Source organism: Podarcis tiliguerta, assembly GCF_965153285.1.
Source record: "Podarcis tiliguerta genome assembly, chromosome: 3".
NCBI classification, from domain to species: Eukaryota; Metazoa; Chordata; class Lepidosauria; order Squamata; family Lacertidae; genus Podarcis; species Podarcis tiliguerta.
The window spans coordinates 15,641,382-15,664,077 of NC_139536.1; the positions used below are offsets into that span (position 1 = coordinate 15,641,382).

Here is a 22,696-nt window from a genome sequence, read left to right on the forward strand (position 1 = left end):
GTAAGAGGAACTGAGCGCGAGGGGAAACTTAAAAAAAAAAAGAAGTCTGAGGAACAACTGAAAAGTTCCTGAGTTTCGGAAACCGTCGTAGCGGGTAGCGGTTAAGCCGTTAAACCGTGAGGCGGGATTCGAAAAAAGTTCAAAAATCGGCACTCAGCCGCGGCCGAAGCTGAGGGCGACCCCATTTGGGCTGGTCTCTTTCTCTAGCTCAGCCTCACCTGCATCACAGGTTTGTTGAGGAGGAAAAGCATATTCTCTGTAAACCGCACGTTTTGAGCTGCAGCTTCTCCCACAGCCGAAAAGCAAAACGACTTTTGCGGGTGATTTCTCTTATTTCTATTCGGAAACGTTAATTGCAAACGTTGGAAAGGTGGGTGTGTAAATAAATTTCGACTGGTGCGGTACCTTAAGGTTTGGCAAGGTGCTTTTTTCCCCCAAAGAGAAATTGACACAAAGCTAGGCGTAAGTAACCAGGGGGCAAAAGATAAAATATGGAAAGTGTTTTATCGATTCCTCATGTGTGAAGTATAATGCTTGCCCTCCGACCCCCAACATACGCTAACTATGGACCTTTTGAACTATTTGCCTCATCTGGAAATCTTGTGGAGAAAGTGTGCCAGCGTGTATAGCTGTTGAGGTGTCTTCATCTCAGCCAAAGCACCCAAGAGATGTGTCACAGAAAAGCCAAGTGATAGGTGGACAAAATATATTGTCATGCCTCTCTAGTAATGCATATACTGCCACCGAGCTATGTACCCATTTCTCATCCAGATTATATTAGAAATAATTATTATGTTAGTGATGTATGCTTATTTTTATTAAGCAGATAGGATTCCATGTCTCTTCAGACTTAAATTACATCTACTTGCATTTTTCGCATATTAAATTACAGTGGTACCTCGGGTTACATACGCTTCAGGTTACAGACTCCGCTAACCCAGAAATAATACCTCGGGTTAAGAACTTTGCTTCAGGATGAGAACAGAAATCATGCTCCGGCGGCGTGGCAGCAGCGGGAGGCCCCATTAGCCAAAGTGGTGCTTCAGGTTAAGAACAGACCTCCAGAACGAATTAAGTTCTTAACCCGAGGTACCACTGTAGTTTTTATTTAAAATCAGACTTAGTCCAATCCACTGTTCATTAAGGAATTCCTGGTTAAAAAGGTAAAGGGACCCCTAACCATTAGGTCCAGTCGCGGATGACTCGGGTTGCGGCACTCATCTCGCTTTGTTGGCTGAGGGAGTCAGCATACAGCTGCCGGGTCATGTGGCCAGCATGACTAAGCCGCTTCTGGCGAAGAACAGAAAAAGCCAAGAGCAGGGATGGGAAAGGGAACATGTAGCCCACCCAACGTTATTTTACTACAGCTCCCATGATCCCTGACCATTGCCTATGCTGACTAGAAGTGATGGGAGCTGGAGTTCAACAACATCTGGAAGGCCATAGGTTCCCTGCTTCTGCTCTAGGGGAATATAGTGGTACCTCTGGTTGCGAACGGGATCCGTTCCAGAGGCCCGTACGCAACATGAAAAGAGCGCAGCCTGAAGCGCCGTATCTGCAGGTGCGAACACGCGATTTGGCGCTTCTGCACATGCGCTAGCGCAAAACCCAGAAGTAACCCTTTCCGGTACTTCCAGATTGCCGCGGGACGTAACCTGAAAGAACGTAACATGAAGCAAACATAACATGAGGTATGACTGTATATTCAATGCCTTTTCTGTTTCTTCATTTTTCCAGATCACAATATCAGTTCTGTATCAACAGTGTTTAAGACTGAGTTTGAAAATGTAATATTGCCAATATATTTGGGGTGGTATGAAGGAGGAGGAGGATTAAACGCTACTTTCCCTCTACAGTTCTGGTAGGAACTCAGCTCTCATTGAATTGCTATTCCCATGCTAATCATTGAGATACTTATGCTTCATTTGGAAACAATTTCCCATCTGTTAAGCCTTCATTATTCATTCAAAAAAATCTGTTTGCAGGAAAATGTATGCTGGCTGCTGAAAGAGTACTGTAATTATTTCTACTAACGGTGATAATTGGTATCCTTTTGTGAACTGGGGAATGCTACCTTTACAGTTCTCTGTTTAAGAGGATTGTGTTTTCCACAGAAACAGATATATCTAATTCATGTGTTTGCTTGAATGGAGCAGACCAACAGAAGACTAATCAGGGAAGTCTGTTTGGCACCACCCCTGCCTGGTGTACTCTCCCAGGCAGCAAGATAGTGTGCATGTTTTGTTGCTTGCATCAGTTTGTCCACTGATATATTTGCCTGCACTGATATATAAGTGAGTGTTTGTGCTGATTGCAGTACAAGGTATTGGTTGATTGTTGGCTGTGTGAATACAGTTGAGGTGTGGCTGTGGTCCGTAGCCAGCCTTGCTATAAGAACAGGCTCTGCTGTGAGTGGCAGAGTTGACACCAAGGGATTGCTGATTTAGTTCAAATCCACTCCACGGTGGTCAACTCCTATTGCTCTATCCCAGCTTCTGCCAGCCTAGCAGTTCAAAAGCACACTAGTAGATAAATAGTAGATAAATAGGTATTGCTGCAGCAGGAAGGTAAACAGCGTTTCCATGTGCACAGTGTTCTGTTGCACCAGAAGCGGTTTAGTCATGCTGGCCACATGACCCAGAAAGCTGTCTGTGGACAAACACAGACTCTCTCTGCCTGAAGTGAGATGAGTGCCGCACCCCATAGTCACATTTTACTGGACTTAACCATCCAGGGGTCCTTTACCTTTACCTTTTTTACCTGCTGATTTCGGGAGTTATGGGGCATCTCCTATTGTCAGTCAGGCTATGAAATTATTGGCAGGCACTGTGGGAGGCAACCTGGGGTGAGAGTCTGGTAGAGGGGAAGTTTGGTTGGGTGGTGTTCCCACTCAGTAATGTGGGAAATGGACTGAGGATTAAATCTGTAGATTTAGATCTAAACCTCCTTTCCCAATGTGTGTGGGAGAAATTTAAAAATAAAAACTGGTTGTGAAGTCTTTTTAGCAGAGTAAAACATTTGTAAGTTTTGCAGCTCATTAAAGCTTAGGAATTAGCCAATTACACATTTTAATCCCAATTATTTGTCGTCTGTTGACCTCCCCCTCTTCACCTCCATTCCAAATAATGAACTACATTTTTTTAGGAAGATAAATGAAAAAGGGTTTACTTACATTTCAATGCAGGCAGCAAATACAGCAAAGTAGTGAGCAAAAATACGTATAAGTTACAGTAAAATAAAAGTTGGTAGCCTTAGCTAACATGGCTTAATGCAGGAACTTTAGGCATGTACATCTGGTCATCTTTGAGTCATGGTGGAAAGAGAAAGTCTCCTCACAGGCAGAAGGAAGTAGAAAGGATTGTCTCCTTTGTTACAGAGTTCCCACCTGGAGGAACTCTAGATGTCCTCTCTAAGAAGTTAAAAAACTCTCTGTCCACAAGCCCTGTGCTTGTCTAGCAAAACATGCATTTGTGATACTGACTGCAAACCTCACAAGTAAGATACAAGGGGAGGAGTGTTGAAGTGGACTCAACATCTTCCTCTTGGCATGTGGAATGTTATGTGCCTACTACTGGGCCTTAGTTTGTTATCTTGTGACCTTGGGTTACATACGCTTCAGGTTACAGACTCCGTTAACCCAGAAATAGTACTTCGGGTTAAGAACTTTGCTTCAGGATGAGAACAGAAATCGCATGGCAGCGGCACGGCAGCAGTGGGAGGCCCCATTAGCTAAAGTGGTGCTTCAGGTTAAGAACGGACCTCTGGAACGAATTAAGTACTAAACCCAAGGTACCACTGTATTCAGCTTCATTGGATATCTATGAGTTGTAGTGCTATGAGAGAGAGAAATCCTTTTCTCTATCCACCCACATGCCATATAAAAATTTATAAACTTCTATCGTGTAATCTTTTGTTTGACTTTTCTCTAAACTAAATATTCCCAAGGGCTGCAGCTTTTCTTCATAGGGGAGTTACTCCATTTCGTTGATCACTTTGGCCATGGCAATCTCTGCTGTAAAAGTCAGCTCCTATTGTGATATTATTTTCTGTTCTTATAACTATGGCTTGATACTGTATATTGGCTATGTACATGGCCTCCGTGGTTTTCTCAGGTTTTCTTGGTGAAAATACCTGTCACTGTGTGTGAAGAAAGATAACGTGTTATACTAGAAACCTAGAGGACAAGGTGTCCAGAATGTCTTTGTACCATAGAAAGGGGAGAAAAAATGATAGCAATGGGCAGGTGTGAAGCTGAGTGGGAAGAAACCTGAGAAAGCAGGAAAGAAAACCATCTTGAGGTGTTGAGGATGAGTGATATTAGGGCAAAATTGATGGAGGAGGTATGAAGTTAAAAACCTAAGTAGAAAGAGAGATGGTGTTGGTGGTGGAAAACAAACACAGGGACAGATATATCTAGGTGCTGTTGGCAGTATTGGGTGGCTGAGTTTTATATGTTTAAAGAAAAAAACCAGGCAAATTTTGGCTTTCAGTTTCTAGTAGCATACGTTCCCAAAGGGCATATGTAAAGCTACAGGCTTAAGCTAGGTTGAACAGTCATCTCCTCTATCCTGAGACCACTAGGAAAAGTAGTTTATGAGCTGGCTAGAGATTTCTATCACAGTTCTCAATACCCTCACCGAAGTATAATTCCCAGGATTTTTTTGGCTATAAGGTAAAAAGGTAAAGGAGCCATGGACTCCATTCGAATTTGACTATGGGTTGCAGGGCTCATCTCCATTTTCAGGCCGAGGGAACTGAATATTTGTCCACAGATAGCTTTTTTGGGTCATGTGGCCAGCATAACTAAACTGCTTCTGACACACGGAATACTGTGACGAGTGCCAAATTACATGGAAATGCCAGAATCCTTATACAGTTTACGAACTTAATCCGTTAAACCTCGGTTTATGAACTTAATCTGTTCCAGAAGTCCATTCTTAAACTGAAACCATTCTTAAACCGAAACACACTTTCCCTAATGAGGTCTCCCACTGCTGGTGCTCTTCCACCGTTTGGATTCCATTCGTAGACCAAGGTAAAGTTCTCAAACCAAGACACTATTTCCGGTTTTGAGGAGTTTGTAAATCAAACTGTTCTTAAACCGAAGTACCACTGTCAGTGGCGTAGCGTGGGGGGTGCAGGGGGGGCCGGCCGCACCGGGCGCAACATCTGGGGGTTAGGGTTAGGGGGTGCAAATCCACGGGTTAGGGGGCGCAAATTACTTGCCTTGCCCCGGGTGCTGACAACCCACGCTTCGCCACCGACCACTGTAATTTACTTGCTTGTACTAGATAAACAGAAGAAGAGTGTATATTCAAGATCTCTTAATAATTAAGGAATAGCTATAATTGCTGCTTAGTGATCCAGAGCGTTTAATGAAAATGGCCAATAATTCATTGGTGTACTGGACTTTCCTTCTTCAACAGTTTCGTTGATCTACAAGTGAAAAATAATTGAAGAGTGCCCTCTTCTGTTTATTGCATGAATTACAAGTTTTGAAGCAGGACTGTTCCTGAACTTTGCTACTGCAATGTAACAAGAATATGAAATATATGTATCTGAAGAAGTGTGCATGCACATGAAAGCTTATACCAAGAACAAATTTAGTTGGTCTCTAAGGTGCTACAGGACAATTTTTTTGTATCTTGTGAAATATATGGTTTATTGATGCACAAAGCAGAGATGTTTATAGGTGTATACAAATTCTGAGGTATATTGAAGGATAAGTAAAATTAACAAGGAGAGAAGTAAAGAAGTATATTCAAAATAAACAGCTGTTTAAGATATAAATTTAATGATGATGATGATGATGCAATAAATCCAATACAGCACACAGAGCAACCAGGCCTGTGCATCCAGATCCCTTTTAATGAACAATCAATCACATGTTTAGCAGGAATGTATTAGTAGAAACGCTACTCCTTTACTAGCCAATCAGTGGGATCTTAGCCCTTTTCTTTCTTCTTAGCTTTACCAAAGTATTATTTGCAAATCATATCATAAATTTTGCAGGGGAGAAGGCCATGGACACGTATCCCAGCATAGCTATATCTTAAGTGTCCAAAATGCCTGTTCAATCATAAGTAAAGATTGGCATGTCTGGTTGTGGTGTGTTATGTGGCCTGGCACATCCATTGTGCCAGGGCCTCAGCAGGATGGACCTCAGCAGGTGTTCACAGATGTATGAAAGAGATAGCACAATGGTCCTGCTCTGAGTGACTGTGCAGTTTGTGAGTTTGGACCCGTCATGCCTAAAATCCGGTGAAGTCAAACCAAAGTCATGTTTTTGTCTGCCATGTTGATTCAAAATGGCACATGGTGTTAAAAAATCGACACATATGGTTGCCCACACTTCAGAAACCCTCATTCTGAGTTTGGCGATGATATCTCAAGAGGTGGCCAAACCTATGCCAAAAAATGGACAAAGTCACGTTACCATCTGCCATCTTGATTCAAGATGGCATTGGCATCCAAATGTCAATGAAAATTGCTACTCCCACCTTGGGAATCATTGTGCTCAGTTTGGCAATGACATAGGTTCTCAAGAACCTATAGAAAACAGGTGGATGAACGGTCAAAGTATTTTCCAAAACATACAGTAGATAAAGTGATCTGTCAAGTCACTTGAACTTGGCCCAGTAGGAGATAGACAGCCAGTGTAAATACCGCAATAAAGGTTTTATATGCAGATGGTACTTTGCCCCCACAAGTAACCTAGCTGCTGCAGTCTGCCTGTATTTCTGACCTCTGCTTGGCTTCAGCGCTTTCTGCTAGTTGTGGCCCCTCCCAGTCACCACTGAGCAAGATTTGGATGCAGCATTGTTTGCACTGCCAGATTGTCAGCAGCCACACAAAATGTGGTTAACCATAGTTTGGACTGCTGTTCTCATGGAGAAGTGAAATAGGCATTACTGATTGAATATATGCACACTAAGGCCTCCAGTGTAACTACATGCATGGGGGGGGGGGAGAAAATGGATAGAGCAGGAGGTTCAAGGCAAACTTGCTATCAGCAATGCAAACCAGAACTACGGAAAAGGCACGTGGATCATAATCCCACAGTTCATCTGTGATCTTGGGGGCAGACGGGGAACACAGCTTGTTTCTTCTATATGACTCACTGGATAGTAATGAACACTTCATGTTCTCTCTCATGTGCAATAACCTGTATTACCCTCTGGGGGGCAATCTCTTTAAACATCACATTTGCTTAATCTTTCAATCTGAAACTCTTATCAAGCAGCAAGATGGGATAAACCTAGATAAAATGCCAGTTAAAAATTAATATTCCTAAATCATTCAGTAATGGCAGAATACAGATGTTTCTGCAACAAATGCACACAGCCTTCCCTTTTATGTGAACATGAGTCATTCATTATTAAAAAGAATGGGGGAAAGTCTTCTTATGAAAGCCAAAGAAACATATAATCCAGTCAATCTCGTAACCCCCTCCACAAATTAAAATCTAAATAATCTCATTTTTTTCACATTTCATTTTTTATGTCCTCCCTACCCCCACACCTCTCATCATTAATTCAGCAAATACTCTTAAATCCTAGGATCTAACTGTCCATATGGCAAAGTGAAAAGATGTAAATATGAAAGAAAATGTTGTTGTAACCCAGATAAATTAAAAAGAATGTGGAATTACTTACAGCATTATGCATGTTTCTATTTTAAACATTCCAGATGGAGAGAGATGGTTGTTTCTAGAAAAGCATTTGTACTGTTTATTCTTGCTGCTTACTAGCCCCGTTCAGATCACTTCAACCAACCAACCAATGGTTCAGCATCATCACAATAATTGGTAGTAGTGATAATCATTAGGGTAATGTTAATATGAAAGAGGTTGGCTTGTAAATACCATTTTATTTTATTATATTTCTATTGCAACACAATCAAAATTTGTCCCCCTTTAACTGAGATGCAGTGCCACCCTCTAATACTTACATAACCTTATTTGAGGTTTTCCTTGTCAAGAATTGGTTAATCATACTGGTTTAGAGAGCAAAAACCAAGGCTACATATCATGAGCCCTTTTTGTATTATTCAACAATGTGTTTTGTATTAGAAGAATCCACAAAATACTTCCTCTCTATTCAGACATACATAGTTAGGATTGTGTTGGGACATCTGTAGAGTAGAAAGGTGTGTGTGAAGGGCTTGTTCAGAGAGATGTCAAAGCAATAGACATACAGGTTCTAGATATAACAGCATAGCCTGAATAATGGGGTGGGTCACAGCAGAGGTGATTTTACGGTGCCTAAAAGGGAGAGGGTTGAAAAACTGAAGCTTAGAAATTCCTGCTTTTAATATGTATGTTTTCTCTGTTTTTGTTATTTCCAATGATATCTGGCTTCTGTTTTCCAATGTGACAAGCAAAGAGATGCGCCATCTGTGTCATGTAAGGGGTGTGGTCATAAATACAACAAAATGCTAGTGCCAGCACTGCACGGCCCAGATAAATTTGTTTGCAAATGCTGCCGAATCAGGATTAGGCTTTAAATGTGCCAAACCTCGGCTCTTGTAAAGCCTAATTTCTGATTAAATAAGCCTTTACCCATCATTATTTATCATGTTCACTGCAAATTCACTTTTAGGAACTCAGCGTTTGAGTCACTCACAAATAATTACTTACTCGCCAATCTCTTTTCATCCTTTCCTGTTTATTCCAGCCAAACCTAGTTATTTTGAGAGTGTTTCAAAACATGCATTAGGATAACAATCCGGAGCATCTGTTGATCATAGTGTTTGCATTACTATGATGTTCGGAACAATATTTTCCTAAAATTTTCATAGCTCATGTTTTTGTTACAGTTCTCTCTACATTTTCTTGCTGTGTAGACAACCTGCCAGCCCTGCTTCCAGGTGGGAATATCATTACATGTTTGTTCACATGTTGATCTCTATTAGGAATCTTTCCAGACTGGAATTACCTAGATTTTAATAAAACCTTTACATCATTTTCAGATAAAATTTGTCTGGCAGAAAAAATTGGAAACATTTCAATATGTCTGTTAGAATGTGATTTGGGGCCAATTCTGTCTTACATGGAAGATGAAAATGTACTACGAGTTTATCAAATGGCATGAAGTGTAGTCATTTTAAAAATACTATTTTACTTTCTGGATTACAACCCACAGCCAGGCTGTCCCCAAAGCCACCTGTAATTTACATCTTTAAAAATTATGTATTTGCTAACAATTTTTTTTGGAAGACTATAAAGCTACATCAAAAAAATTATCTAGTTAAGAAAATCAATATATGAAATTGAGCCCTGTCTCTTTATACCACCACCACCCTCATGGATAACTTCTTGGTCAATGATTGAAGCTTGTAAAAAGCACCTTTCTAGTCTGTAGTACCAGTGGTCCACTGTATCTCTGGGAAGTCCTAAGCTCACGGGTTACCTAGTAACTGAGGCTCCTGTAACTACTTCTCTTTACTGTCCTCAGACATAGTGAAAACTGCTTTCAGCCCTGCTGTGGCATCTTTGTCTCCCTTGTTGTCAAGCACTGAAATCCAGGACTCTCAGGTGCCCAAAAGCAGGAAATCAAAACCCTGATCTGACACGTGAGAGGGGGATATGTATCAATGCCTTTATATGAGAAGCTAGAACCGGTGCTGCTGGGTGGGGGACTTGTTATTACCAGCAGGATATTGCTATCAGGTAAACATCAGAGGGCAAGGCAATGCTAAGCCCAATGTGCCCTGTGTGTCATCACATTTTGCTTGGTACCTCTAGGTGACAGTGGGACCCCACACTGCCTGTTAAGTGCAGCATATTCAGCTCTTCATGTTGTCTAAGAAGCTGTTTCTAAAGGACATTCAGACAATGTCTGGGGCTATGGCATGTCACCTAAAGATCTGTCATGTGCATGAATTTTATTTATTTAAATTGCTGTGTAAACAAAATTATTTCTCCCTTTCTCAATAACTGCTTGGTTTCTTTAGAGGAAAAAGTAGGAGAAATTTTCTAATAATCTTAATGTAGGCAGAAACTGGATCATTCTAAATGCTCCTATATTGAGGGATTATATCTATCTAGCTATCTATATTCAGATACTTTGGACATTCTATTGAACCCAGTATGTATGGTTCCTCATCATCCTGAGAAAAAGTGACAAGTGAGGTGCCGCAGGGTTCTGTACTGGGCCTTTGTTGTCCAGCATCTTTATAAATGACTCGGATGAAGGAATTAAGGGGATGCTTATCAAATTTGCAGATGTCACCAAACAGGAAGAGGTACCTAATGCAGCAGAAGACAGAATTAGAATTCAAAATGACCTTAACAGATTGGAGAACTGGGCGCAAGCTAACAAAATGAATTTCAATAAGGACAAATGTAAGGTTCTGCACCTAGGCAGGAAGAACCAGATGCACCAATATAGGATGGGGGACATCTGCTTACTAGTGAAAAGGATCTAGAGGTCTTGGTGGACCACAAGCTTAACCTGAGTCAACAGTGTGATGCAGGAACAAAAACAGCTAATGCTGTTCTAGGCTGCATCAACGGTAGTGTCCCGATCAAGGCAAGTCATAGCACCACTCTGTTCTTCCTTGGTCAAACCACACCTGGAATACTGTGCCCAGTTCTGGGCACCACAGTTTAAGAAGGATGTTGACAAGCTGGAACATGTGCAGAGAAGGTCAACCAAGATAATCAAGGGTCTGGAGACCAAGTCTTATGAGGAACAGTTGAAGGAGCTGGGTTTGTTTAGCCTGGAAAATAGACTGAGGGGAGATACAGCCATCTTCAGATATCTCAGGGGCTGTCACATGGAAGAGGGAACAAGTTTTCTCCTGCTCTGGAGGGTTGGACTTGAACCAAGTTACAGAAAAATAGATTCCAAGTAAACATCAGGAAAAACTTTGTTAGTAAGAGCTGTTTGACAGTGGAACAGACTCCCTTGGAGGCTTTTAAGCAGAGGTTGGATGGAAATCTGTCGTGGATGCTTTAGCTGAGATTCCTGCATTGCGAAGGGTTGGACTAGATGACCCTTGGCACCCTTCCAGCTCTACAATTCTATGATTCTATGACAGATAGCTTATAGGAAGTAATGAAGCATTGTATTGTCTGATAGCAGTCTTAGTGCCATGTGAAGATTTATTCTGCACATTGTACACAGAGTGACTGTAGATTTTGAAACAGGCTACCCCACAAGCTCACACATTTGCTCTATGTTAATACATAGGTTCAAATACAGTAGGCTGATGTCAAATCAGCAATGTAGTCTTTGCAGAAGGGCAGTTTGCTGAAAAGTGTAGGCCACCCAAGTCTCACTCTTTCATCAACAAAGGTTTTTGTAACCAAAATAGGACTTGCTTAGAAGCTGTATTCTCAAAATCAAGCAGCTACTATATATATATATATATATCTTCAAAAGCCACAAACAAACACAGAGCTTTATTTGTGAATGCATAATAATAAATAAGTGGCAAACAAAACAAGTAGAGGAACATTCAGAAAATGGAGGTATCTAAAGTGCTTTTAGACAAATATAAAAAGACAAAGGAAAAAATATCAAACATTAACACTTTTACAGACATAATTACAAAATATTTTTCCTATGGCATTTCACAAAATAGGAATTTTTATTTCTGGGTTCTATGGCTTGATATTTTAATACAAGTGTGAATTCTATGCATAGCGTGTCAAATAACATTCAAAAATGTAGAGTTATTGCATATGTTTTCCCAAATACAAATTTGTACAAATGCACAGTGTAATTCCATTTATTATGCTCAAATCATGGTAAAGGGACAGATTCCTTATCAAGTAAAATGTGCTGCAGCTCAAGGTGAAATCAGTGAGTCAAGAACAAGGAGATAGTCCACAGTGTTCCCGGATACCATCTGCTTCCCTGCATCAGTTGGACCTACTGCATATTGTAAACACAGGTACCCTGATGTAGCATCTTCTAAACAAAGAGGGTTGATACACAGCTTCGTGCAGGGAAGATCTAACTGTTTTCTTCAGGGTCAGGAAATGGTCTTTGTGTCCAAAGATAATTTGTTCAGCACAGTGTTTGTTATAGACTGAGATTCTCATTTTCTAGAGCTGTACACAGCATTCTCTGACACAAAAGAAAATAACGCATGTGTTCCATAGAACTCTCTATCTGGGCAAGAGGATTCAATCCAGCATGTGGTGGTGGTGTGAATCCTGGTGAAATTAAAGGGGATGCTGTCAGAACAGATTCTGGTGGCTTTCAGAGTTTGGTATAAGTATACCTTGTTTACTATAGAATGAAAGTTCAACAGATAGTTTACCCCCTGTAGGACTCAAGATGTGCACAAAATGCTTTTTGCTGACAGTTTCACTTGGAAGGAAAAGAAGCCATGGTTCTCCATACACATTCCAACATCATGTCTTCGATACATGTTAAGCCCTTAAATCGCTAGGCATTGCTTGCCAAGGCTGGTTTGTTGTGTCCCCTCCCTAATCTTTGTAATGTCACCAGAAATATAGAAATTAACCATTCCTGTCCTATAGTAGCATGTAATCTAAGAAACAAATTTTCCCTAAGGTTGATCACTTCTGAAAACAACACCCAAAGCACTTTTGTCAATACCACACCTTGGATTAGCTTAGATGGAGTGTCTTCCGTTTCTTTTTCTGCTATAGCAGGTGTGGCTAACCAGTTGCTTTTGGTCTGCAACTCCCATTGGCCTCAGCCAGCTTGGCCAATCATCAGGGATGATGGGAGTTGTAGTCCAGCATCCAGAGGGTCACAGGTTAATCTCTCCCATGTTATAGAATGAGGATGCCCTGGTCGTTTTTCTGGAGCTGATAATAAAAGGTGACTTAGTGAGACATTTTAAAGGAAAAAAGTCAGTAACCCCAATTTATCTTGTTTACGTATAAACAACTTTAATGTTGAAAAAATAAATTTTATATTTTGGATGGGCACCATCTAAAAAAGGTCCCATCTAAAAAATGTTGCATTAGTTAGTTGAAAAATACTAATAAATATTAATTAATATTAATTAATAAATATATTTTCCCATAGCATTGAAGAGGTTTCTTCATTTATTTATTTATTTTCTATTGTATCACATCTCTCCTCTTTCTGATTCTTAGTGCTCACTGTCCTTCATTTTGGGCTGGGGGCCTCCACTGAGACACTGTCTCAAAGTGTCATGCTTTTTCTCATGCTTTGCTGTGCTGGAGAGATCCATTGCAATGTCATCAGAATTGTCCATTGAGGTAAATTTGTCAGTGGAGCTTCTTTCCTGCTCTACCTGCTTAATTTTTAATTCCTCTTCAGGGCGTTGAGATTTCCAGTCACTGTTCCCCTTTTCCTCGCTTTCGGGCTTAGTTGTAACATCCATTGATTTTTTATGCATTCCTTTAAAAGCAAAGACCAGAGAGAGCACTGAGAGAGAATACTGATTAAACCTAACAGTGACTGAGAAAGCTAGTACTCTAGCTTGACTGAAACTCGTTGGGGTAAACTCATAGCAGCCCACTGAAATCAGTAGACCTGCAAGATAACCTTATCCCATATATGCCCACTCAATTGCTTCAATCTGCAGAACTAGTACTAATACAAGTGCCACACAATACTCATTCTGCATTTGTAAGAAATTTACCTTTTATTGCAGCAGCACCCATATTTCAGAACTCCTTGTCTACCGACATCAGGAGTACATCACTCTACTTTTTGGGGTGTCAGGTTAAAAGCATTTTTGCTTAGGCAAGCCTGTCCAGACATGTTAAATATTGACATGTGTTTTAATACAGTTTTTAGTTTATCATTGATTTTAATTATTTTTTGAATGTTTAAAATCGTTAACTTTTTTTAACTGATAATTTTATCGTTTTATTCTTGTTGTACACCACTTTGAGGTTTCATTACAGTCAAAGAGTATATAAATATTGTGAAATAAAAATAAATAATAGTCATCAACGGCTGCATTCGTTGCAGTACAACACATGCCGTAGCTTGCTCATGTAAAACACATGAACAGATCTGCCCTCCCCATCCACATGGTTCCATCATTAGCCATGCATACTAAGATATCATACAACTGGATTCATGGAAGACAGGTCAGTAGCTCTGCTTCTGATATTCATGCATGGCGAGATCTCCATAGGGGATTTCACAAGCAAGGCAGCTATTTTCTCCATGCAATGTCCCTGTCGTACAAGGAGGAAGTTTGAAGGACTAGGAAGAAAGCTGTTCTATCAGCTCTGATAAAATTCTTAACCAAAGGTTAATCTGTGCTTAACACCAGAACAAAATGTCGCTTTATGTAATTAAATCTAAATTTCACTCTAGTGTTTTATAAAAGTGATGACAAGTCAGCTAACAATCACTTCCTTATTTCTCAGTTAATGAACTGAGAAGGGCTTTCAAAATGACAAGCATTACTGGGCTAGAGAGCAGGTGTATAGGGTGTAAATAGAGATTGGATTTGTATATTATAAGAAGTTGTATGTGTGCAAGCATGAACAAGACATGAGTGCACACCCACCACAACACAGTGGGATCCTTGTCAGTGAGGCTTGGAAGGTAGATTTCACCATCATTGCAGCAGTGCCCACAAATGCACTCAGCAACACTATTGGGATGAATACTGTGAAGTCTGCTCTCTACCCCAGTAGTGTCTTTCATTTTGAAAGCCCTTCCCACTTAATTAACTGAGTTTCAGCCCAACCAACGAATGCAGAGCACTATATGTTTGCTTACCAAGCAGCCAGGGGGCACAGGAGCCCACAAGCCCACTTTTGGCAGAGTTGATGATTGATTCAGGTAGTGGGATGGAGTGTCTCACCATAGCACCATAGAGACCATATTCTGCCATCACGCTGCTGCGGCCCCAGCACTTCTCACGCTTTCGCCACTTGGCTCTTCGGTTTTGAAACCAAACCTTTTGGATGTACATCAAGAAGTATATATTTAGCAAAAGTATCCATATTTGTGTGGAGGACTGAGGGGAAGGAGGAGAGGAAAGAACATCAAATAAAACATGTCACATCAAGAAAGCATATGTTCTAAGTAATTTTTGAGTTCTCTGTTGGCATAAATGAAATAGAAGACACACACAACCAAATTAACAGTTTCTCAATCATATTCCTGCACTAAATAAGCAGTAGAAATCCTTTTTCCTTTCATTGTGTTCAGTGCTATTTTTCTAGAAACAGAAGTGCCGGAACCCGCCATGAACACCTCCTTTGTTCTCTTATAATGGCAATAGTGCCCACCTGAGAGGTTCCAGGTGAAGATGATACTACATAAATTAACTGATAAAGTTAACCTTCACTCCTTTTGCTGTTATTTTTCTTTCTTAATACTACTGCCTTACTTGTGAAATACTACCTGGTCTGGGATCATATCACTTCTAAATTTTGTATAGTACCAGCACCCTGTTGGTGCAAATTTACAGTGTCAGAAGAGTCATAATATTGGAAAGTGCAGGCTAGATATTGCAGCTAACATCAGTTATTTTTTACTTATTTCAATGGGCCATTCCTGTCCATCTACATACATTTTTATAGAGCTGAATTACAATCAGATAGCTGGAAGATTATACAGCTTAGCCTCCTGCACTGTTGCACAATTTGCTAGGAAAAAATAATTCCTTAGAGCTATTTACCCAGCCACTCCTTAATCCAAAGGTTTCAAAGTCAGATGGGCTGGAGTGCCAAATTCCCCATCAGGCAGATACTCAACATTTTTTTTTACTGAAAATAAAAGATGCTGTGGTCTTCAACTTCCTTCAGCCTCAGCCAACATGGCATGATAGGAATTGTAGTCCAGGAAAATATCCATTCCTACTTGCCCTGAGGGTCTAGTAAGCTCCCATGACTTGTGTTTGATCAGTGCTTTAAATGAATGTGTTGACACTCAATACAGACAGCCTTTACTGAGGACTGTAAATAATAATAAATATTTTTTATTATTATTATTATTATTATTATTATTATTATTATTATTATTATCATCATTATCATTATCATCACTCTGGGTGGCTCCCAACAGAATATTAATAAGAATAAAACTTCAAACATTAAAAACTTCCCTAAATGAACTTTCCATTTCCACACTTTATGGTGGTTTAACAATAACAAACAACATACCTGTATCCTATCCTCAGGGAGCTCTGTTTTCATGGCTAACATTTCTCTGGCATACACATCCGGGTAGTGGGCTTCATTGAAAGCCTTTTCCAATTCCTCCAGCTGATGGGCAGTAAACACAGTCCTACAGGGACAATAAACTCAGTAATTCACAGATGGCCGTGCCACATCCTTTAGAAACAACTTTCTGCTCTAGTAGCAGATGTGTAGGTTGGAATTATACAGTCCCGAGTGAGAAATACCAAGTGAACTTGTTAAACTCCTGTATTTGCTGTTTGCCTGGAACTGCAAGTGTGTGTGTTTGCATGTGTGTGAGAGTGTGTGTGTGATGGAGTACATGGCCTATGGACTGCATTCATCCTGCAGGCCTCAGATAATATTTGGTGGTCCCCAGTATTATTGAACTCCACCTCCCATAAGCCTCAGTCAGCATGGCTAATGGTCAGGGATGATGGGAATTATATAATCTAGGAACATCAGGAGGAATGAGAAATTAACACATGAGCTATATTTTTTGGCATTGCTTTCTATGGGAAAAGTGCCCACAATGTTTTCACTAATATAAAAGCATCACGGTTATTTGTGACTTTTAATCTTTGATGCCTTAGGCAGGGTTGGGGAACTAGTAGCCACCAGCTGTTGCTGGACTCCAGCTCCCATCATCCTTGACCATTTGGTTTACTGATGGGCTGATTAGAGTTGTTCCAACCTGGTCTGAGACCTTGATGTCTAAATTACCTTGCTCTTGTGGAAGGTAATGGGAACAAGAGGGAGCTAGAGTCCATCCCAAGCTCTGCTGCTCAGACAAGCAGGCAGATCGCAAACTATAACTTCCAGAATGCTGTACAAAATAAGAACTGGCATAGAAGGGTGTCCATTTGTGTTTCCATCTGCCTAGGAATTTGTTTTTTTCTGTAAAATCCAGAAATATTACCAGGTCTTCAAGTCTAAAATGGAAGAGAAATCCTTTCATTACCAACATGTGATTTAAATTAACTCAGAATCTCCTATCTCAATCAGATTTCATGCTGCCTAGAGGTTTACTGTTGTGCTTTCAAGACAGTGCAACCTTAGATATGTATAGGATTACAACCCCGCTTACCTGGGAGTAAGCCCCCTTGAATTAAATAGGCCTTGCTTCTGAGTAGACATGGTTAGGATGGCCCAGTTAACCTGGGAACATAGGAAGCCACCTTTATACTAAGTCAGGCTACTTGTCCATCCAGCCCAGTACTGCCTACACTGGCTGGCATTAGCTCTTCAAGGTCTCAGGCTTTTCCCATCACTTGCTAATCCTTTTTTCAACTGGGGATGCTGGGGATTGAACCTGGGACCTTCTGTGTGGAAAACATGGGTTTTACTACTGAGCTATGTTGTGCCTTCAGGGCTTACTTTGAGCCAGGTTTTCCCCAATATATTGTTTTCACTGCTGAGGCTTAGCACTGAGCATATAAAAAAAGAAAAAGATTCTGACCATGTGCAAAGTGTCTTTCCTTTGCCACTGAGTAACCACAACTAACCATTAGGACTTCCAGGTTAAATAGTGTGATTTCTGTCTTGTCCCAAGCGCCAGAATTCTCTAGCAAAAATTCACATGTCTGATCAAGTGGCCCTTTCTTTCTCCAACATCTACAAACCAGATAACTCATTTTAAAAAGTTATACAGTACTGTCCAATACAATACAGAAATGCTAACAGTGAAATCCTATTGTGTGTGTCTACTCAGAGGTAAGCCCTATTGAGTTCAATGATCCTCACTCCCAGGTGGATGAATATAAGATTGCAGCTTAAGTGAGATTTTAAAGAGAGAGAATGTAGCGTACTTACAAAGTTTAACTTTGGGATCTAATGCTACAAGCTGTGTCTGGGAAGACTCTAGTTATATTTATCTGTCATACCTGTGCCGCCGTTTCTTTCTCTTGATCTGAGAATCGGATGCCTTGAGGTTGTTCTTGTCCCCCGACAAACTGTCTTCATCTATTATTTGGGTTGGGGAGAAAAACATAAATATAGATCAAAAGTTTTCCCCATATAAGCATTGTTCTATTCAACTTATTTATATGCACTGTTTAAAACAGATTCCCCCCCCCAAAGCCGTTTCCAAATTGTAAAAGAGCAATAAAAATTACTGCAAAGAAAATCAAAATTAGTGTAAAAATCCAACAAGACAGCTTTCAGAAGTAGAATTTGTTAATGGCAACTCTGCTTTTAAGGCCCATCTAAAAATGGGAGAGGGAGCTCTGTAGACTTCCCCAGGGAGGGCATTTCACAGCTGCAGTGCCAACTAATATTCTACTTAGTACAGCATCTTCAGTGTCAAGAAATAGCCACTGATGAGCATATATTGACTGTTACCTACCACATATGCCACCTTTGAACCAGCCTATGTCCAATAGTCCCTGTTGTGGCAAGCACCAAGGAGGGGGGCAGGTAGCTGCCAACCAGGACTACAAACAGGGCTGGCAAGTGGCCAGAGCTGATTGAAACTGCTCTCCTCAGTCATTAGGAATATAGGTCAACTCCAGCCATCTCCACTGCCTGGCAAAATAAATGGGAGGGAAGCTGCCACAAACACCAGCTTTTCAGCACTAGCAGAGCAACTAGAGCAGGTGGGCAGAAGGCTAAGGCAGGAATGGAATCAGAAGTCCAATTCTTCTACCAAGGGACCAACAGAATAGGGGGCTCCAAAGTAAACCTAGTTGGTCCTAGATGGAGCCTTCTCTGAATCACAATAAAAGTTATCAAACAGCCTTTATTTTTCCATTTCAATATTTTATTAATGCATAAGATATACAGAATCAAATATTATATGAGATTGCTTGTTTAAGCAAATTACTTTGAAACACCTCCGTTCTCCCATAGTGCATAGGACAGTTTTTTATTCCAATGTATACTGTTTTGCAGAACCCTTAAAAAACCCAAGAGAACTCTAGCTGAGCAAACTTCTGTAAGAACCAACGCCTTCAAACAGCCGCTGAAATTTTCAGCTCAATAGTATTTTAGTGCCCCCTTTCCCTCCTTCAGTTTTATGCTGACCTCTCAGCTGGCAGCCGTGCTGCCTCTGAGATTACTAACTCAAGCAGGCATTCCTTTAATCTCTTCCCTGGAAAGACAGAGGCTGCCATCACACGCTTGCACAGCAGTGATTCAATCCCATGGGAAACCTGAGGAAGCCCAGTGCCATGGTGTTTCCTACCTGGTTAGAGCCCCACCGTGGTGGAGGGTTTCAATCAAGTGAGAAAGGCCTACCTTTGATTGCCATTGGCCATGCTGATGTTCAACACTGCAGCTAAATGAACTATAACTACTGAAGAGAAACTCAAGCATGGTTTTGTGTGTGTTGTATGAAAAGGATTTGAGTGAAAACATGCATGAGCGAAAATGTGCATATAACTTCCAAGTCCTAGTGTTCACCCACAGAGATAATTACCAAAATCACACACTGGAAAACACTGTGCCACAATATTTGACCCATGCTCCTCACCCAATAATAGTGCTGTAAGAAGCAAGGCTGTTAGATTCTTCCCATGGACTCACCTGTCCCAACAAGCTGTTTGCCTAATATTTCCACACCTATTTACATCTGCACATCCAAAAGTGATCCCTTATAAACAGAATGTCACAGAAATGGTCCTTGGCGAATCTGTGTGAACATTTGCACATGTGAAAATATTTGTACATGTGTGTTCCCACATGCAGAAGCTTGTCATCTAAATGGCCCATCCATATAAGGATTGTTTCAGATCTTTTTGGAGTTCTCTCATCAGCACTTTTATTTGCAGAAATTATTTAATGTCTGCCAACAGTTAATGGTTCTGAAATAGCCGCCTGGAGCTCCAAATCATCTCCTTCCAAATCTTTCCCCCAGCAGATCAGGTCACCAGGATTTCATGTAAAGCATTAGCATATCCATGTAGCTCTGCCTTTGGCTAGAACAGGGGCTAGAGTATTGGTGACAGATATGATAAACCTCCTGCTCAGTCATGAAGCTCACTGGCTGGGCATGGGCTCACTTTGGGAAGGGCCGTAGCTCAGTGATAAAACATGTACTTTGTGCATAGAAGGTTTCAGGTTCAATCCTCAGCATCTCCAGGAAGGGCTAGCAGTGACTCGTGTCTTAAATTCTGGAGAGCTGCTGCCAGTCAATGTTGACAAAATTTGACTAGATTGACTAGTGGTCTGATTCTTTCTATGTTTCCAAGTTACTGTTTCTCAACACACCGCAGGGTGTTATAATGTTGTGAAGCTGTAATGTGGGTTATTGGAAGGACAGGGTGCAAACACCTTTTTCATGGACACAGACAAGTCCTGTTTAACAGCTACATGATCTCCAGGATTCAACAGGTGGCACTTTTGCCTGTACAGAGATGTAATGAGAGTTGAGGAAACCTCATGTTGTGGTGGTTCATATTATACTGCTTTTAAAAGGCACAGGGTATCTGTTAGCAACTACAGTGGTACCTCTGGTTAAGTTCCGGAGGTCCGTTCTTAACCTGAAACTGTTCTTAACCTGAAGCACCACTTTAGCTAATGGGGCCTCCTGCTGCCGCCGCTGCACGATTTCTGTTCTCATCCTGCAGCAAAGTTCTTAACCCGAGGTACTATTTCTGGGTTAGCGTAGTCTGTAACCTGAAGCATATGTAACCCGAGGTACCACTGTATATTAAACTTAAGATTGTTATCAGCTTTAGATATGGGAACCAAATTTGCATGTTGCGCTGGAAAATAAAGATTGGTGATAGCCCATTAATGCAAGACCCATGCAGTATGAAGACCTAACGGGTTGGTTGGTTGGTTGGTTTGTCTATCTATGGCGTGCAGTGCACGCACCTACCAACTGAGGATATTTCACGCATCTGGTAAGTAGACTCCAGCCCGCTGACCCTACCAAAAGATCTCTCGGTCCGTAAGGTGGCACACAGCAACTCTTTCAAAGTGATCTTGGAACTTCGGAGGTGTCCAAAAGGAACTGAGGCGCCTGCCTGCCTGCCAGCCTCTCAGCGGCTCTGTGCTGTCCGTGCGCCCTGCGGAAAGCAGCGCTGCTCCGAAGCAGCCACGCTGCGCAAAGGTCGGGCTCCTGCCCTGCTTGGTGCGCTTCCTCCGGCCGCTCACTGCTCGATCTAACCCGGCCTGCGCTCCTCCACCCCTCCCGGCCTCTCGCCCCACGGCAGTCGCTCTCCTGGGTTCCCCTCCCTCCGGAGAGGACCTGCCCCAAGCGGGATCTCGCTTACCGGAGATGTTCTCCTTGTGCTTTTCGGCTCCGGGGCCGTATTGGTGCGGGTGGTGGCTCGGGTGGTGGTGCGAGTGGTGATGGTGCTCCGGGCGCGCTTGCAGAAAGGGCAGGTGCGCCGGCAGGAGGCAATGCGCCCCGGCCGGCTGCTGCGTGGCGAAGCCGCACAAGAAGCCCAAGCCCATGGGCAAGGGACCTCCGCCGCCACCTCCTGCCAGTCCCGCTGCACCTCCGCCGCCTTCGCAGCCCGAGCCGGTCACGGAGGAGGTGGCGGGCGGCTGCAGCTCCGCCTCCAAGCCCAGCAGGTCGGTGATGGCGAAGCCCTTGGAGCGCAGGCTGCCACCCGACGGGCTCCCTAAGCGCGCCTTCTCGGGGCCGCCGCCTCCTCCGCTGGGCGTCAGCGCTTTCCCCTTGGCTTTGCCCTCCGCGATCTCTTCGCGGCCCGTCATGCTGCTGCTGCTGCCGCCGCCTCTGCTCGCCTCTCCTCGGCAGCCGGGCGCCTACACACAAGCGCCGAGAGACTCTCCGAGGCTTTTTATCCTGCGCGCCCCAAGCCGCCCGGCGCCAATCAGCTGCAGGGAAAGTGTGCGCGGGACGGAGGGGGGGGGGTCACTCCCTGAGAATTAATTGCCACCAATTTCCTCGCGGTCCTATCACTCTTTCCCCTGCTCCCCCTCCCTCTTTCCCTCTCCACTTTCTGACTTGGGTATTATTTGCTCAGGGTAACAATAAAAGACGCCTGCTTCTTGGGAGAAAAGCAATGACAAACCTAGACAGCATCTTAAAAAGCAGAGACATCTCCTTGCCAACAAAGGTCCCTATAGTTAAAGCCATGGTTTTCCCAGTAGTGAGGTATGGAAGTGAGAGCTGGACCATAAAGAAGGCTGATCGCTGAAGAATTGATGCTTTTGAATTATGGTGCTGGTGGAGACTCTTGAGAGTCCCATGGACTGCAAGAAGATCAGACCTCTCCATTCTTAAGGAAATCAGCCCTGAGTGCTCACTTGAAGGACAAATCCTGAAGCTGAGGCTCCAATGCTTTGGCCACCTCGTGAGAAGGAAGAGAAGACTCCCTGGAAAAGACCCTGATGTTGGGAAAGATTGAGGGCACAAGGAGAAGGGGACGACAGAGGACGAGATGGTTGGATAGTGTTCTCGAAGCTACCAGCATGAGTTTGACCAAACTGCGGGAGGCAGTGGAAGACAGGAGTGCCTGGCGTGCTCTGGTCCATGGGTCACGAAGAGTCGGACAAGACTAAACGACTAATCAACAACAGATTTCACTACGAGGTGCGCAAGCCCCATCGGCTTCAGCGTGTGTTCCCCCATCTCCCTGCCCTCAACACCGTCCACCCCACCCCCCGTCACTGGCACACAAG

At 42.4% G+C, this 22,696-nt stretch overlaps 1 protein-coding gene and 1 long non-coding RNA gene across 3 annotated transcripts; one reads left to right on the forward strand and one right to left on the reverse strand.

Moving 5' to 3' along the window:
* Window positions 1-24: 24 nt before the first annotated feature.
* Window positions 25-21,053, forward strand: LOC310674079. 2 transcript variants are annotated; one of them, XR_014509391.1, is made up of 3 exons: window positions 25-370; window positions 1,738-1,861; window positions 20,779-21,053. It is a non-coding gene; the product is annotated as an uncharacterized lncRNA (long non-coding RNA). The 2 variants fall into 2 exon arrangements; XR_014509392.1 differs by lacking the exon at window positions 20,779-21,053 and adding an exon at window positions 15,132-15,200.
* VSX1 (visual system homeobox 1) lies at window positions 11,528-21,820 on the reverse strand. Its single transcript, XM_083432867.1, has 5 exons — window positions 21,319-21,820; window positions 17,986-18,064; window positions 16,088-16,211; window positions 14,697-14,877; window positions 11,528-13,352 (listed from the first exon to the last, which is right to left on the reverse strand). Exons 1-5 carry the CDS (start codon window positions 21,764-21,766, stop codon window positions 13,081-13,083), a joined length of 1,104 nt encoding a protein of 367 aa, XP_083288993.1. The 5' UTR covers window positions 21,767-21,820; the 3' UTR covers window positions 11,528-13,080.
* Between the last annotated feature and the right edge of the window lie 876 nt (window positions 21,821-22,696).

What these genes read in the sequence shown, in the direction of transcription:
- VSX1 (XM_083432867.1), bottom strand. Translation starts at nt 21,766, where the DNA reads ATGACGGGCCGCGAAGAGATCGCGGAGGGCAAAGCCAAGGGGAAAGCG. An exon ending in TCCCTGAGGATAGGATACAG is followed by an intron (nt 14,878 to 16,087) that starts GTATGTTGTTTG and finishes TACATCCAAAAG; the next exon opens with GTTTGGTTTCAAAACCGAAG. An exon ending in CTGTGCCCCCTGGCTGCTTG is followed by an intron (nt 13,353 to 14,696) that starts GTAAGCAAACAT and finishes TTGCTTTTAAAG; the next exon opens with GAATGCATAAAAAATCAATG.